The 16215-nt window shown below is 37.6% G+C and overlaps 1 protein-coding gene across 1 annotated transcript in view; it reads right to left on the bottom strand.

Moving 5' to 3' along the window:
- Window positions 1–8782: 8782 nt before the first annotated feature.
- Window positions 8783–16215, bottom strand: part of TMEM123 (transmembrane protein 123) — a 71042-nt gene continuing 63609 nt past the window's right edge. Inside the window, exon 5 of the mRNA XM_072615676.1 lies at window positions 8783–11233. Coding sequence (XP_072471777.1) covers window positions 11209–11233 — 25 coding nt within the window. The 3' untranslated portion in view covers window positions 8783–11208. The remainder of the gene's footprint in view (window positions 11234–16215) is intronic.

Raw genomic sequence — 16215 nt, 5'->3', positions numbered from 1 at the left:
AAAAAATTAGAAAACTATAGCTGGCATATAATTCAGTACAAGTTTTAAAGACAGCACTCCACCAGCTATTCTGTTTCCTCTGATTAGAAACTATGGCCGTTCAGGTATGCTATTATTAGGTAGGGTGATGATACTTGAACTTAGAACCTTATGATTTGAGCAACTAGGCTCACAATAGAGGTGTGTGTTAAGGTAAGCAGTGTATTTGAGTGGAAAAATGTATTCGCTGAAGTTCTGTGAATATAGCTAATATATAATAAATTTTAAAGGGTAATGCCTCATTTAAATGCATACAAATGCCTGGGTACAACTTGGCACTTTTAAATATTTTGGAGTGACAGTGTAATCTAATCAGTAGTTACCTGGGTCTCAGTCAACCTGTAGTGAAGTTGTCCAGCAATATGGCCCTGTAATCCTGGGAAAGTCACTTAACTTCCTACTGCCCTAGGCAACTCAGTAAGAATAAGATGCAGAGCAAATGCCAGTATGTATTGGTAAAGGGAAGTTTCTGATGCTAATTAAATCACAGGTTAGTCGTAAAAAACAAGTCAATCATTGCTTAGTTTTATCCAGGTTTCATCAGACCTAAGCGGATCTGATCCCAGTTCAACTTGGAGATAGAAATTGTTCCAGGATTTAGATTTACTTTTATAGTTTTACAAAATGTCAAAAATTCCCCACTTTTACTGTGATTAATTGTTTTTTGATATAGAATCCTAGGGTTAGTAGAAAAAAAAGGTCATTCACTTTTTTTCCTTGTTTTGCCTCTCCCATGGTTAAGAAGAGAAAGTCAGTGGGGCCAACTGTTCCTTTAGTGTCTCTCTTGAATTGTTCTCTCTGTTAGTGGAAGGCTTTTCCCTAACTATTTCTTAGTGAGCTCTCCAAACTTTAAAGCAAAAAAACCCCAAACCCTATGCAATTTGTTTCAAATGCTTAAGTTTATTCATTAGGATCGTAAAACTTAGGATTGCAGGGGCAATATGAGGTGGTTGAAAGAACGTGATGTATGAGATCAGACAGTCTGGGTTCAGGTCTTTTTTCTGTTACTTGAAATAGTGTGGTATAATGGTAAGTCATGGAGTCAAGGCATCTGTTCAGTTGTTTTCTGACACAAGCTGCGTGACTGGACAAGGCGATTAAGCATCCTTTTCAGCATCCCTGAGTCTGTTTCTACATATGTAAAATGGGGTTAATACTTGTAGAATTAGCACCACTATAGGAATGGTCTGTTTATGCTATTATTCATAGCCATTTGAATGTAAGCTAGTAACTTCTCTTCTAGGGTCAAGTTCTTTATCTGTACTATGACGGAGTTGGATTAGATGACTTTCTATGTGCCTTCTAGCCCTAAAATTATGATCTTAGGCCTTGAGAGAGAGAATGTCATCCAAACTCTTCATTTTAGTGTTGAACAAACTGACCTGCTCAGAGGAACAACAAAGCTAGGATTTGAACATGATTCTTTTCCTATTATGTATTTCCCTTAGCAGCCCTATAGCATCTACACCCTTAAAAAAAACCTGACAAAAACTTCTGATATAATCTGTTCCAGTTAATTTGAAATTACCAAAATGCTTACTACAAAACATAACTTCAAAAAAATTAGTCAGCATAAAAACATTTTATCAATAATTATCAAATTGTATAAGAGCAATAAGAACTTAAATCAGTTAAACATTGAGTTCCTCTTATGTACTGGCTATTGTGGAGTTGAAAGATAAATGATAGTCTCTGCCCAGAACGATCCTATCTTATCAAGTATTCCTTCAAAGAATCATAGATTTAGTGCTGGAAAGGACATCATAATTCATCTAGACCAGCTTTCTCATTTTACAGATGAAGAAATTGAAGTGCAGGAAAGTTAAATGAGTTGCCCCAGAACACACAGGTATTATTAAGGCATTGTGAAATTTGAATCCAGTGCTCTCAACATGGGCCCATATGACCTCCTTTATCCAAATGAATAAAGTAATTAAGCATCTGTAATGTATAAGGCTTAGTGGTAGCATGGTGCCCTGTTGCTGACCCTTACTAGATGCCAAACCCTGGACAAGTAATTTAACCTCTGTGTACTTAAGATAACTCTGGAATGTTTTTCCTAAGGTGAAAGACATTTACTAAGTTGCTAGGAGGAGTTCTCACTTGAGGTGTTTTTTTACATTGTAAACCTAATAGCTCTTTCAGGTCTTTGAATATGTGGAAGGCAATGTAAAAGAGGTCACGAAATCTCAGAGATGGAAGAAAAGAACTTTGGAGATAATTTTGTCTAACCCTCACCTGGACAAAAATCCCTCTACAAAGTCCCTGTAGTCATCCATCCTTTGCTTGAAGAATATTAGTGAAGAGGAAACCACTATTAAGCATTTATTAAGTGCCTCATAACGTGCTGCTAGGCACTATCTCTTAAGGCAGCTTATTCCATTTTTGGACTGGTAGCTCAGTGGATAAAGTAGGCCCAGAATCAGAAGAGTAAACAAGGAACATAGACTTTGGACGACAGTAGTGGTTAGAAGGGCATGTCACGCTGTGGTCCATGGGGGTCACAAGAAGTAGGACGTGACTGAACAACTGAACAACAAAAATTATTAGGGAATTTTTCCTTACGTTAAACTTAGATTTTTTTCTGCACATTCCACTCACTGATCCCACTTCTATCACTTGGGACCATGTACTAACTTCAGTTTCTAGTTCTTTGCCATTATAAAAAGTGCAACTTTTAATATTATGGTACGTATAGAACTTTTCTGACTTTGACATTCCTGGTGTATATATGTAATAGTGAGCTCTCTGGGTCAAAGAATATGGGCATTTTTTTTCCACTTTTTTAGAAGTATAGTTTCAAATTGCTTTCTATTATTTGGTTCCTCCACCTAGCTGTCAAAAGAGATCTTCCTAAAGGACAGGTTTGACCATATCATCCCCAGCCCCAAAAGAAATGTTCTTAGAAGCAACCTTTCATTTCCTCTTTTGAGATGAGATCTAAACTTTGATTCCCCACAACCCACTCCATCACCGCCATTGTTTTTGTCCAATTCTATAAGAAATGGCTGTTTCTTTTCACCTATGGAATAGATGTAGATACATTTTCAGCTCCTTTTTGTTTCTTACCTTTCATCTCCCCACTCACATGTCTTCCTACTTTGTTCTATTCCAGGCCCCCCCAGATATGGATTTATTCTTGGGGGAAGACAGGATTTAGTCCATTGATTAATTCAAATTGTCTCCTCATTCTTTAAGGTTTCCTTATACTTTTAGTCCCTTAGGAAATTTATGTTGCTTTTGTTTGTGCCTAATTTTAATTTTTTTTCTTAATGATAGCTTTTTAAAGACAACAGAATTTTTTTTTTATTTTTTCCCCTTCATAACTCTATTATATACTTGTCTTTTTTGTATCATCAATTACCTGGAATGTTTAGAAGTCAAATATTCTGCTTACTTTTTTTTTAAAGTAATGACTTCATATACCTCTTTTGAGTTGAAAGTTCAGTTCCCTCCCCCCACCCCAATGATTTATACTTAACTTCTCATAATTATCATTTTGGGTTGAAGACTGAACATTTTTTCTATTTGGGATATCTCGTCCCATCCTTTTTTTGATTTCCTGTGACTAAAGAGAAATCCTCAGTAATTCAAATTGAGGCTTCTTCACAGTTGATGGTATTTCACCTGATGCTTCCAAAATTTGTCACTGGAATTGTTACAGTTAACCTCCCTATTATGTTGAGTTTTAAGTATCAATGTATTTCTTCACTGGTGATCTGTTCAATAATTTTTTGTTGATATTCAGTTTTGGGCAGTTCTCTTATATTTCATTAAGTAGGATATTCAGGGTTTTTTTTTTTTAAGTCATGTTCTTTTGGAAGATTTATAATCCTTAAATTACTTCTATGTGATCTGTCTTGAAGTTCAGTCATTCTGGCTTGTGTAGAATTAACGTGTCCTTTAAAGTTATTGCCTTTTGCTTCTCTACTACCAAATTTTGTTCTACTTCTGTATTTCTGTAAATCTGTTACTTTCTAAGAGCTCTTTGTCACACATTACCTTTATTGATTCTCTATGGTGTTGCTATACTGGCATTCTTTTTCAATTTATTTATTTAACTTTTAACATTCATTTTCACAAAATTTTGGGTTACAGATTTTCTCCCCATTTGTCCCCTCCCCCCACCCCAAAACACCAAGCATACTTAATTGCCGCTATCACCAATCTGCCCTCTCTTCTATCATCCCTCCCTTCCCTTGTCCCCATCTTCTCTTTTGTCCTGTAGGGCCAGATAACTTTCTATACCCCTTTACCTGTATTTCTTATTTCCTAGTAGCAAGAACAGTACTCAACAGTTGTTCCTAAAACTTTGAGTTCCAACTTCTCTTCATCCCTCCCTCCCCACCCATTCCCTTTGGAAGGCAAGCAATTCAATGTAGGCCATATCTGTGTAGTTTTGCAAATGACTTCCATGATAGTCATGTTGTGTAAGACTAACTATATTTCCCTCCATCTTATCCTGCCCCCCATTGCTTCTATTCTCTCTTTTGATCCTGTCCCTCCCCAAGAGTGTTGAATTCAAATTGCTCCCTCCTCCCATTGCCCTCCCTTCCATCATCACCCCCCACCCTGCTTATCCCCTTCTCCCCCACTTTCCTGTATTGTAAGATAGGTTTTCATACCAAAATGAGTGTGCATTTTATTCCCTCCTTTAGTGGAATATGATGAGAGTAAACTTCATGTTTTTCTCTCACCTCCCCTTTTTCCCTCCACTAAAAAGTCTTTTGCTTGCCTCTTTTATGAGAGATAATTTGCCCCATTCCATTTCTCCCTTTCTCCTCCCAATATATTTCTCTCTCACTGCTTAATTTCATTGTTTTAAGATATGATCCCATTCTATTCAATTCACTCTGTGCTGTGTATGTGTGTAATCCCACCAACTACCCAGATACTGAAAAGTTTCAAGAGTTACAAATACTGCCTTTCCATGTAGGAATGTAAACAGTTCAACTTTAGTAAAGTCCCTTACGACTTCTCTTTGCTGTTTACCTTTTCATGCTTCTCTTCATTCTTGTGTTTGAAAGTCAAATTTTCTTTTCAGCTCTGGTCTTTTCCTCAAGAATGCTTGAAAGTCCTTGATTTCATTGAAAGACCATTTTTCCCCCTGAAGTATTATACTCAGTTTTGCTGGGTAGGTGATTCTTGGTTTTAGTCCTAGTTCCTTTGACTTCTGGAATATCCTATTCCATGCCCTTCAATCCCTTAATGTAGAAGCTGCTAGATCTTGTGTTATCCTGATTGTATTTCCAGAATACTTGAATTGTTTTTTCTAGCTGCTTGCAATATTTTCTCCTTGACCAGGGAACTCTGGAATTTGGCCACAATGTTCCTAGGAGTTTCTCTTTTGGGATCTCTTTCAGGTGGTGATCTGTGGATTCCTTGAATACTTATTTTGCCCTCTGGTTCTAGAATCTCAGGGCAGTTTTCCTTGATAATTTCATGAAAGATGATGTCTAGGCTCTTTTTTTGATCATGGCTTTCATGTAGTCTCATAATTTTTAAATTGTCTCTCCTGGATCTATTTTCCAGGTCAGTTGTTTTTCCAATGAGATATTTCACATTATCTTCCATTTTTTCATTCTTTTGGTTTTGTTTTGTGATTTCTTGGTTTCTCATAAAGTCATTAGCCTCCATCTGTTCCATTCTAATTTTGAAAGAACTATTTTCTTCAGTGAGCTTTTGAACCTCCTTTTCCATTTGGCTAATTCTGCTTTTTCAAGCATTCTTCTCATTGGCTTTTTGAACCTCTTTTGCCAATTGAGTTAGCTTATTTTTCAAGGTGTTATTTTCTTCAGCATTTTTTGGGGTCTCCTTTAGCAAGGTGTTGACTTGCTTTTCATGCTTTTCTTGCATCTCTCTCATTTCTCTTCCCAGTTTTTCCTCCACCTCTCTAACTTGATTTTCAAAATCCTTTTTGAGCTCTTCCATGGCCTGAGCCCATTGAATATTTATTTTGGGTGTTTGGGATAGAGAAGCCTTGATTTCTGTGTCTTTCCCTGATGGTAAGCATTGTTCTTCCTCATCTGAAAGGAAGGGAGGAGATATCTGTTCACCAAGAAAGTAACCTTCTATGGTCTTATTTTTTTTCCCCCCTTTTCTAGGCATTTTCCCAAGCCAGTTACTTGACTTCTGAGTGTCCTCTCCACACCCTCCTAACCTCCAGATCCGCCCAGCCAGCGCTTGGGGTCTGAGATTCAAATGCTGCTTCCCAGCCTCAGGGCTTTTGGCAGGGGCGGGGCTGCTATTCAGTGTGAGATTAAGTTTAGCTGCTCAGGTGGGGGCAGGGCAGCCACACGGGGCTCAGTTCCCTCAGAGGGTTTATGAGGAGACCTTCAACAATGGATTTGAGCTCCTGCCTGCTTTGGGAGCCCTTGTCTGCTGCTGCCTCCGCTGGTGCCTCCCGAGGGGGCCTGAGTTATGGGGACACCCCGCTCCCCTCTTGGCAAGCCGAAAAGACCCTCTCACTGACCTTTGGTGCCTGTGGGTGGAGTGGCCTGTGGGTGGAGGGACCTGTGCTGCCGCTGGAGATTCTGCCCCTGAAGCCTGCTCTGATCCGTTCCTCTCGGTGCTGCGCGGTCAAGGCAGGGCTGGGCTCTGCTCCGTGTCTGGGTGCGCAACAGACCTTTTGGGTCAGTTTTTCAGGTCTCTCTGGAACAGAAATCTCCTCCACTCTGTTGTTCTGTGGCTTCTGCTGCTCCAGAATTTTCTGGGAGTTCTCCTTTACAGGTATTTTATGGGCTGTGGGTTAGGAGCTAGCACATGTGTATCTTTCTACTCCGCCATCTTGGCTCCTCCTATACTGGCATTCTTAATGTGTATGGTGATGGCGCACACACATTTGTTTTCTAATTTCTGTGCCTTTGCACTGGCATATTCCTCATGCCTGAAATGTGTTCCCTTCCATCTCTTCCTCTTAGAATTCTATTCTCCTTCAAGATTAAGCTTAAATACCACCTTTTACACAAGACCCTTCCTGATCCCCCAGCTTCTAGCATTCCTAAGAGCAGAGATTTTCATTTTTCTCTATTTGTATCCCTGGTGCCTCGCACATAGTAGGCACTTAAAAATGCTCACTGGTAATTCACTTATTGAAGAGCCTCCATCGTGAGATCTAGATGCTGTGTCTTGTTCTTTGTCTTTCGTTCTTCATTGAGAGCTCTGATTTCACACCCATTGTCCATCCTAGTATATTTTTTTAAGTTTTTCCCTTGAACCATTAAAAAATTTCTTGCAGTAGTTTTGATTTCTGGAGAGTCCACAAAAGTCTTTTTTTCATTGATGATTTTGATTAATTTTCCTTCATAATATGATGTGTTGAATGTGTTTTGGCCTTACATCTTTTTTAACTCCTTTTTCTTTTCATCTTTCCCACTCTTTGGTGATTTATCTACTCACAAACTAGGTTTGTACTTAGGCTTTGTCTCTGACTTTTAGTTTTTCTTTTTTTCCTATTGGCTCTAATCTAAATTCCCTCCTGTCTATATTAGGAATGTTTGGCTCCCTTCCCATAGCAAACTGTGGATAAAAAAGGACTGATCGGAAGATAGGTTTCTAGTCCCCTTTTTCCTCTAGCCAACCTTCTCTATCTACACTGCCTTATTTTCCTCTTCATTTTCTTTCCCTTTCCTTTCTACACTATCTGCTTCTTCTTGAGGAAGGTGTGTTTTGGGGTTTAAACTGAATCACTGCTGTGGGGAGAGGGAGACCTGGGTAAAGCTAGAAGCAGAAATAAAACGGCCTGTACTCCCAGCACTCAGAGATGTCATGAAATGGGGATGGGAAAAGGTGTGTCAGATCTGGTACCTTTACACATTTTCAAGATAAGGCAGTATTTGTACAGTGGATTTAAAGAACTGTACTCAGGGTCAGGAAAATTTGTGTTCAAGTCTTATCTCTGAAAAACTGTGTAAACATGGGCAAGTCAGTCTTTTTAATGATACAAGCAATTCTAAATATTATGAATTACAGAATCACTAATAAACTGCTTTGGGAGAGGAAGTTCCCTACATCATTGAAATCAAAAGGGAGGATAAAAAAATGTTTAATTCTCTTCATTTCAGTTAGTCAGTACACATTAAACACTGACTATGCAGGGTGCTGGGTAAAACAAGAATAGAACAATTACGTCCTTGCCCTCAACTAGCTTATATTCTAATGAGCAAAGGGTATCAGGTACGTGGCTTGTCTTCTCAATATACAGCTATAACAAATTTAGACTGCTTCATGGACTCTGTAAAAGGTTGGGAAGATAATTTTTGTTGGACAAAATCTTAGAAGATAGCATCCTTTCATTCAGGCTGTCTCACTACTGTGAGAAACATTTTAACCTCTCAGGACTACACTGTTATAACATCCAGCTCTAGACCACAAGCAGCAGAAACTATTAAAAAAAACCCAACAAAACAAAACCAGACTGAATTATTTATCAATTACTGCTTAATTCCCCAGGGAATGATATTAGGTGTGATTTTTTTTTTAAATCAGCGAAGATGTTTGCTGAATGAAAGAATTATTGTGTTTTGCTTCATTTGCAAATTCAGTTTATGAAGGCATTTACAGTTTTGAATTATGAGGTGATCTTTGCTGTCCCTCGTCTGCTCACTCAGAGAAAAACACAGTTTTCATGTCAAAATACTTTATGGTGTCTGTAGAGCACCTGACAGCTGCCTCTTTGTTTTTCAGGCTTTTTCTGTTGATTGCCCTACTACTTAAATTAAAATAAATCAAAACACTGGGACCATTTGTTGATGAAGTGCAAATTTTCATTTTATTACTTATCTAAAAATAGACCTCAGCAATAACAACAGTATACCCAAGTGCTGGTTACTATAACAAAAGAAAAGGAAAAAACAAAAAGGAAACAGGAAATGGCTTTAAAAATATTTCTGAAAAGACAAAATTAAAATTGCTTTAATATGCTGCCAACTCTCAATTACCTATATTTGACTTATACTTTCTGTGTGTTATTGACGGAGTATTTTAAAGCTTGAGCTAGTTTTTGCCCATCACCCAGCTGTGCACCTGGACTATCTTCATCTGTTGTCAAGTCAGCCAAATGCAAATTAATTTTAATAAATGTCTAAGTCAACATAATTAAGAAAATAAATACACAATCAAAAAAAACCCAGAATATAATCAAAGTCAAATAAAAATTATTTCATTAGTTCCCCTAATTTGGGGGAGGAGGGTAATGAGAATAGACTGTCAAGAGCTGGCTTTGTAAATAATGATATTTTCATGTTAACAAATTGTATTATGTAAAGAATAGGAGGAAAGCAACATCTAAATCCTTTAGAAGCATAAGACAAAGTAGAACATTTCAAAGCAAATAATGATTTCAGAATTTCAGGAGCTTGTCATCTTCAAAGTGCGACAGATATTTTAGAAAAACTCAGGAGGCCTGCTCCACACAAGTTCCTGTAGACTTCAAACAACAGGCTCACAGGCTGGGCATGAAATCAACAGAATACAGCCCCATTCCTGCACCAGACCTGGGAAGAAGGCAGGCCTTCCTGTTCTCTCTCTCATCTTATTTTATAGAGGAAGAAACAAAAGCAGTGAGTGGTTGAATGACCTATGCAGGGTCAGAGAAATCAGTAGCATATAACTCAGAGGCTCCTGTTTGGTCTGTTTGTCCATGTTGTTCCTCAAAGCACGTACATGTGTGCCGTACAAAATCATTCCTACTCAATGCAGTATCAGGCGGGCTTTCACTACACAGTCTTGTCTCTGGGATCAGTGGCTATGGTCTTATATTTATCACATCTCTTGGCCACTGTGCACAATAAGAAGGCATAGTACTTTAATGTCCATTTGATACCTAGGATTTGCAAGTACAGGTTAGAAAAATATTCCTTATGTTCCTGTTGATTCCAGGTGCATCTAAGGAAGTCTTCATTGCACCCTAAATATATGGATTTTATGGTGTTTTACTTTGGTTGCCTGATACCCCAATCATGACTTGCCCTGAGATTCACATGCTGGGCTACACACTGTCAAACACATAACTACTCCTAATTATGCCCAACAATACTTTTGTTAATATAAATGTCCCAGGAATGCACTGTGCTTTCATTAGTAAAGTATCCCTACTATATACACCATCCTAAAAGAGGCCAAGAATCATGAAAAGAGCAAAGCTGTTTGTTTTAAATGAGGGTGGGAGAGACTTCCTTAAACATTTCTGAATGTAGCTGAATCAGAAGCATTTTCCAGTGGCAATCTATATTTTCACAGTATTAAAAATCTACAGTGTAAGCTCTTTCCTTTCATGCCAATCTGATTTGTTTGTTCCTAATAGCTAGTCCATAATCATACCATGTAAAACATAATTCACTGAAACTATGGCAAAGAAAAGTAAAAATAAGATTGCCTATCAACTACCATTAAAAGCTCAAATGAAGTACTTAAAAAATAAGAATCCAAACTCCCAGCTGGTACCCTTAACGGAACACAGCTCAGGTAAAACTCTGAAGCAAACATTCTGGATTACTCTAAAAGTTTGGGGTTTCTTTGTGGGGACAGACAGTTTAATAAACTACACTGAATTCTGTATTGTTAGCATGAACAAGGGCCACATTTTGAGACTGATTATAATCAGGACCCCCAGTCTCTGCTAGCTAGCATGGTAATTTCTGCTTTATCTACACTAACGGCAAACTGGAAGGCTTTTACTTTCTGGGGTATACCAGCAGCTGGAAGTTATGTGCTCAAGCAGTAAGGGCACTTCTAAAGACTGAGAATCATGATCAACCAAGGCAGCAGTGGTCCCTCCCCCATCCCACGTGGATGGATGCCCAGACGATATCCCGTGTGGATGCCTTCCAGTTGCTGACTGTTTTAGAACCAATTTCACAGCCCCACGAGTGGCTTTTACTGTGTTGAAACTCATTTGTTTTTAAGTGTTATTTGTGGGAAACTTTGTGTTAATTTGTGATCTTGAAAGTGTCAAGCCTTTTCATTAAAAAACAAACAAACATGAAAACAAATGCAACAACCCTTTTTTACCTTTAGTGACCATGGAGAAGTTTTACACATTCATAAGAGTATATTTTACTTGGTGAGTATGGTCTGTTTATATGTTTTTCAAGAGGGAAACATTTTCTGAAATTAATGATGAGGGTTGTGCCGTCTTCTTCCTTTGCTTTGTTTCTTGGATGGTTTTCTTTAAATAATAGCATCATGTTCATCACTGTAACAACACGAAATATTGGAATTACTTTCAGTTTTGTAGTGGTACTAAGAATACCTGATTATTCATGTTCATTAGAAAGTTACCTCGCAGGAGAGTTTAATTCCTGACAATCTGGATGTATTTCCTTTACTCTGCTTCATTTCTTATGTAAAGATAAGGGTATTCTTGGTAATAAGAAACAGGCAGCTAAAAATGCTAGTCAGCATTCTCAAATTTTAGGTATTTTTGAAAATTCAAGAAACTATAACTTCTCTACAGTAGTACTTCTTGAATGCTTCCTCATGGGGTGAGATATAGTTCTGAATTCTAGGATAGTTCTATGGCAGACCTTATCAAGTTAAAAAGGCATCAAGTATACGCCTGGTGCCAGACTGTATGTAACCTGAGGACCAGTCTCGCTAAGTTTAGAGAGATTTATCACTGTGTGGACACCATGTGGCGATTTTATTATGGGGGAGAGCAACTCATGAAAAATGTCTCCACTAAGGTACAGATGTGAAGAAATCTCCACTGTGGGGGGGAGTACCCATATGGATGAAATTGTGCATGCTTCAAGTACCAACAAAGACCTATGACTTCAAAATTTTTAAAAACCTCTAATTCTTTGGCTTCTAGAGTGCAGGAACTATATCTTATTTAAAACAAATATATTTACTTTTAAGTGTTTAGCAAGTAGAGTTTACTACCAAATCAGATTACTAAGTGACAGTAATGGCAAAAATTATTATAGTGCTTCCTATGTGCTGTGCTAAGCACTTTACAATTATTATCTCACTGGATCCTCACAAGCACCCTGGGAGGTAGGTGCTATAATTTTTCTCATTTTATAGATGAGGAAACTGAGGCAAGCAGAGGTTAAGTGACTTGCCCAGGGTTATATAGCTAGTAGGTGTCTAAGGCCAGATCTTTCTAACTCCAGGCCCAGACTACTACAATACCCAATTGCAACTAAATTTACAACTAAACCCAATCACTATTAAATCAACTTACTTTAAAGTCAGAAATTAATGGAAGAAATAAAATTAATTTTTTCTTTATGGATTTTATTTCACTAAATACTGACTATGAAAACCAAGCTTCCTTTGCAGAACAAAGGGTGCTCCTGCCGGCAGGGGTCCATTGCTCTGAGGGAGATCATGGGTCTCAGGGCCGTTCCTAAGCAGGTTGTGAGGAAAGATCAGCTCTGGAGAGGTTGAAATTACATATGTGCCACTGAAAGCAATGGTTTCAATAAGAAAAGCAGAATTGGGACAAAATTACTGCACTAATTGCTAACTTTGCAAATTCTGATCTCTCAAAAGACGAGTGGCATTTAAATATGACAAATACAAACAAATCATGACTTTTAGTTGGTGACATCTGGGAAGGTGGTAGGTCACAAAAATTCTGGGCATATTTAAAAAATATTCAATATCCAAAAGTATTTCTAGACTGAGCAAACATTTTCTTGTATCTGTGGAATGGACAAACACAAAAAATTTTTTTAAAAGTGCATTTGTCCAAGTTTGCATCTAATTTGATAAAACACCAACTCTTTCTACTCTCTCTCTCTGTGTATATATATATATATTTAAAAAACCATGCAACGAAATATCAGAAGGTTCTTGGCCTTTCATGTTGTGGACTCTGAGTTTTCTGGGAAAGCTTATGGACCCTCCTCAGAATGCTTTAGGGGAATTAAGATAAGATTACAGTGGAATAAAATTATACAAAAAACACAGAACACAATTACACAGAAAATTAACAAAATATGAAAAAAACAAGCTCATGGACTCTACCTATGTTACTTACATACTTTGAAGAAGGAGAATAAAGAACATGCCACAGCACTTCTCAATTCAATTAATTTTTTGAACATTTGTTACTATCTGAGTGATTCTTAATCTTAAAAACTAATATTTCTATTTAAGAATTTGAGAACTACACATATTTATTCTGATGAATTTTGAATAACATTTATACACAAACACATTTCTATATAAATACAAATTATTTGGTAAGAAAGATTTAATACTCTAAAATTTGGTCTTTGTAAGGTGATAATTGAAACTATAACTATAACTCCTTCCTTTAACCCTTTTATAAGTTTATGGAAGATACTGACGTGAAAAGTCAGAGATCTATTTTAAGGTAACCAGACATTACATGACCGCTGATTAAAAGATGGTAAATGTCCAAACAGGATAGAACAGGTAATTGATTAAACTTATATTTACAATTTATGCTTAAATGTAAATACCTTCTACGTCCTTTGTTTAAAGAACAAATGTTACCCTTGTTCAAAGGGTAAAACCAGTCTGAACTTGAAAATTCTATATCTAGTTATGGTCACCCAACTTGAGGTAATAACAAGAGAGGTTAACATTTATTTAGTGTTTTAAAGCATGCAAAACATTTTAGTCTCACAGCAATTTTATGAAGGAAGTGCAAGGTGTCCCAAGTCTCAGTACAATTTTAAGCTTTAATAACTTCAGAAGTATAATTCCTACAAACTTACAAAAATATAACTTTAACGATTTAAATCTATTCTATATTTAACTTTGTGAATTGTGAATAATTTTCAAATTTAATTTTAGAAAGATGGGGCACTTTGTCATTATGCATTGTATGTAACAGTTACTGGATGGCACTTTTCTAAGACTGGTACACTGACAGAGTAGGTCCTCTTGCTTTGCCAATCTGTTTCCATCAGACTTTTTCTTGGGTGGGAGTGGGGTGGGGGTCATGTCAAAACTCTTACGTATACATTGACCCTTCATTCTTCATATGATCTTAAGGCTAGAATTACAAATGCAATCCTTTCAGTAACTGAGAAAGGGCTGATGAGAGTTTTTATAGAGTTCAGAAACTGACCAGAGCAATATATAGCACTAGATGGTGGTTATGTTGAATCGTAATAAAGATACCAATATTTCAAAATTAAGCATCTCAATCTTTTTTTGTAAACTATGTAGCATTTATACTTCTGAAGTTATTAAAACTTAAACTGTACTAAGGCTTTGGAGATTCCTATATAAGAATCTCCACTTGATGGATGAGGAAACAGGCTCAGAAAGGTTTCTGTAACTTGCCCATACTTGTGCAACTCTATTAAAGTGCCAAGTGGGATTCAAACATGGTTTTTCCTGACTCCAAGTACAATATTCTATCCACTGTACAATGCTGCCTTTCAAGGTAGTTCATGGAAGGGCAACTAAATTGATCAAGGTAATAGATTAACTCTGATATGAAGATACAATACAATTCAATTCAACACACAAAGTGCCTGCTATGTACATGGCAAGGTTGTGGAGGTATAAAGATAGCCATATGTAGGCCCTGATCCCAAGAGCTTAGAACACAATAAAGACCAAAAGAAACGTATACACGTAACAGAAAACATGACAGTGCCAAGGAGTGAGATCTTGGCTACGAACTATGACAAATTTGAGTAAAGCAAAATCACTTCCAGTTATAGAGGATGGGGTAAATTAAAGCTTCATACAGCATATGCTTCTGTAAACTGAACCTTAAAGAAGAAAGGGACTTTAATGGGTGGAGATGGGAGTCCCATTGCAGGTATAGGGAATCATGAAAGCAAAGACATAGGGCTTAAGAAAAGGCAGAACAAGAGGAGATGATGGGCAGTCTACTGTGGCTGCAACACTAGTATCGAGGGAAATCATATAAATGTAAGTAACATAAAACTGAAAAATTGGAGTCAGATTGTAAAGACTTTTGAATACCAAAATTCTGACCAAATGCTTTAGGCAATGAACCTCTGAAGATTTTAAAATAAGGTGACATGATCACAGCAATAGAACAGGAAGATAGTTCAGGTGATGGCATGAAGGCCTAAAGGGAGAAATGATTGACACTAGACACTGGAAAATCCAATTAAGATGCATATATTATAACTGTTTAGTTAAGAAGAGTTGGATAGTTATGAAAAGTTTCAACAGGAAAGAAAGAAGGGAACGGGGTATGAGTATCCCTCCTGGATTTGTGTCATCTGCCTTCCAGGCCAGAGCTTTGCGTCTGTTGGGATAATGGCAAGGTGTGTGTATTTGTCCTTCGTTGCCGAAGAAGACCATGCCATCAGAGAAATGATGACATGACTTGTACTTGACTTTGTTTTTGAGTGAGGGAGGGCTGTGCAGGTTGCCAGCCTCACTTCTCCTCCAGAGCCATCTGAATCCAGTGACCAGATATTCATCAGGATGAATGACACGGTGTAATCAATAGATGAAGGCAGAAGAGAGAAAGGAGTTAATTATCGTTCTGAAGTTACAAACTGTCTAGCAAAAGAATAGGATATCAAGAAAAGAACAGAAATAGGAAGTTTTTTGGGGGAAGATAAAAAGCTTGGTTTTAGGCATGCTGAACTTGATGTGCTAGCAGTATACCCAAGTGAAGCTGGAAGCTGGTCTACAAGCAGCAGAGGGTAGAAAAAGAACTGGTAATCATCTGCAAGATGTCATAAAATTGTAACCACAGCAGTAGCTGAGATCATCAAGGGTGAGCATAAAGACAAGGAAAGAAATTTGGGCAACACCAACACTTAGGAATTGGTGGAGTGGTGCAGGATACAGTGCCAGGAGAGGAAAGATAAGGCAGAACAGCCTTGAGAGAGGATTGTTTTCTTAGTAATCAAAGGAGAATATTCAAGAGGGAATAATGTCAAGAGTGACCAACAGCAATGAAGGTAACAGAGAAGTCAAGAAGAAAAGAAGACAGTAAAAAGGCTACTGGATTTTGTGTGCACTGAAGTGGGTTAAAGGAGTCAGTGGGTGGTGAGAAAGACAGCAAGTATAGAAATACTCTTTTCTTAGGGCAGCCGGGCTTAAAGCCAAGAAGACTCATCTTCCTGAGTTCAAATCTGGCCTCTGACACTTACTAGCTATGTGATTCTGGGCAAATCAGTTAACCCTGTTTGCCTCAGTTCCTCCTCTGTAAAATGAGCTAGAGAAGAAAATGGCAGAACACTGCAGTACCTTTAC

This window comes from Notamacropus eugenii, chromosome 5 (genome assembly GCF_028372415.1).
Source record: "Notamacropus eugenii isolate mMacEug1 chromosome 5, mMacEug1.pri_v2, whole genome shotgun sequence".
NCBI lineage: Eukaryota > Metazoa > Chordata > Mammalia > Diprotodontia > Macropodidae > Notamacropus > Notamacropus eugenii.
The sequence above is the reverse complement of the archived record's forward strand: the minus strand, read 5'-3'. Positions and strand labels throughout refer to the sequence as shown.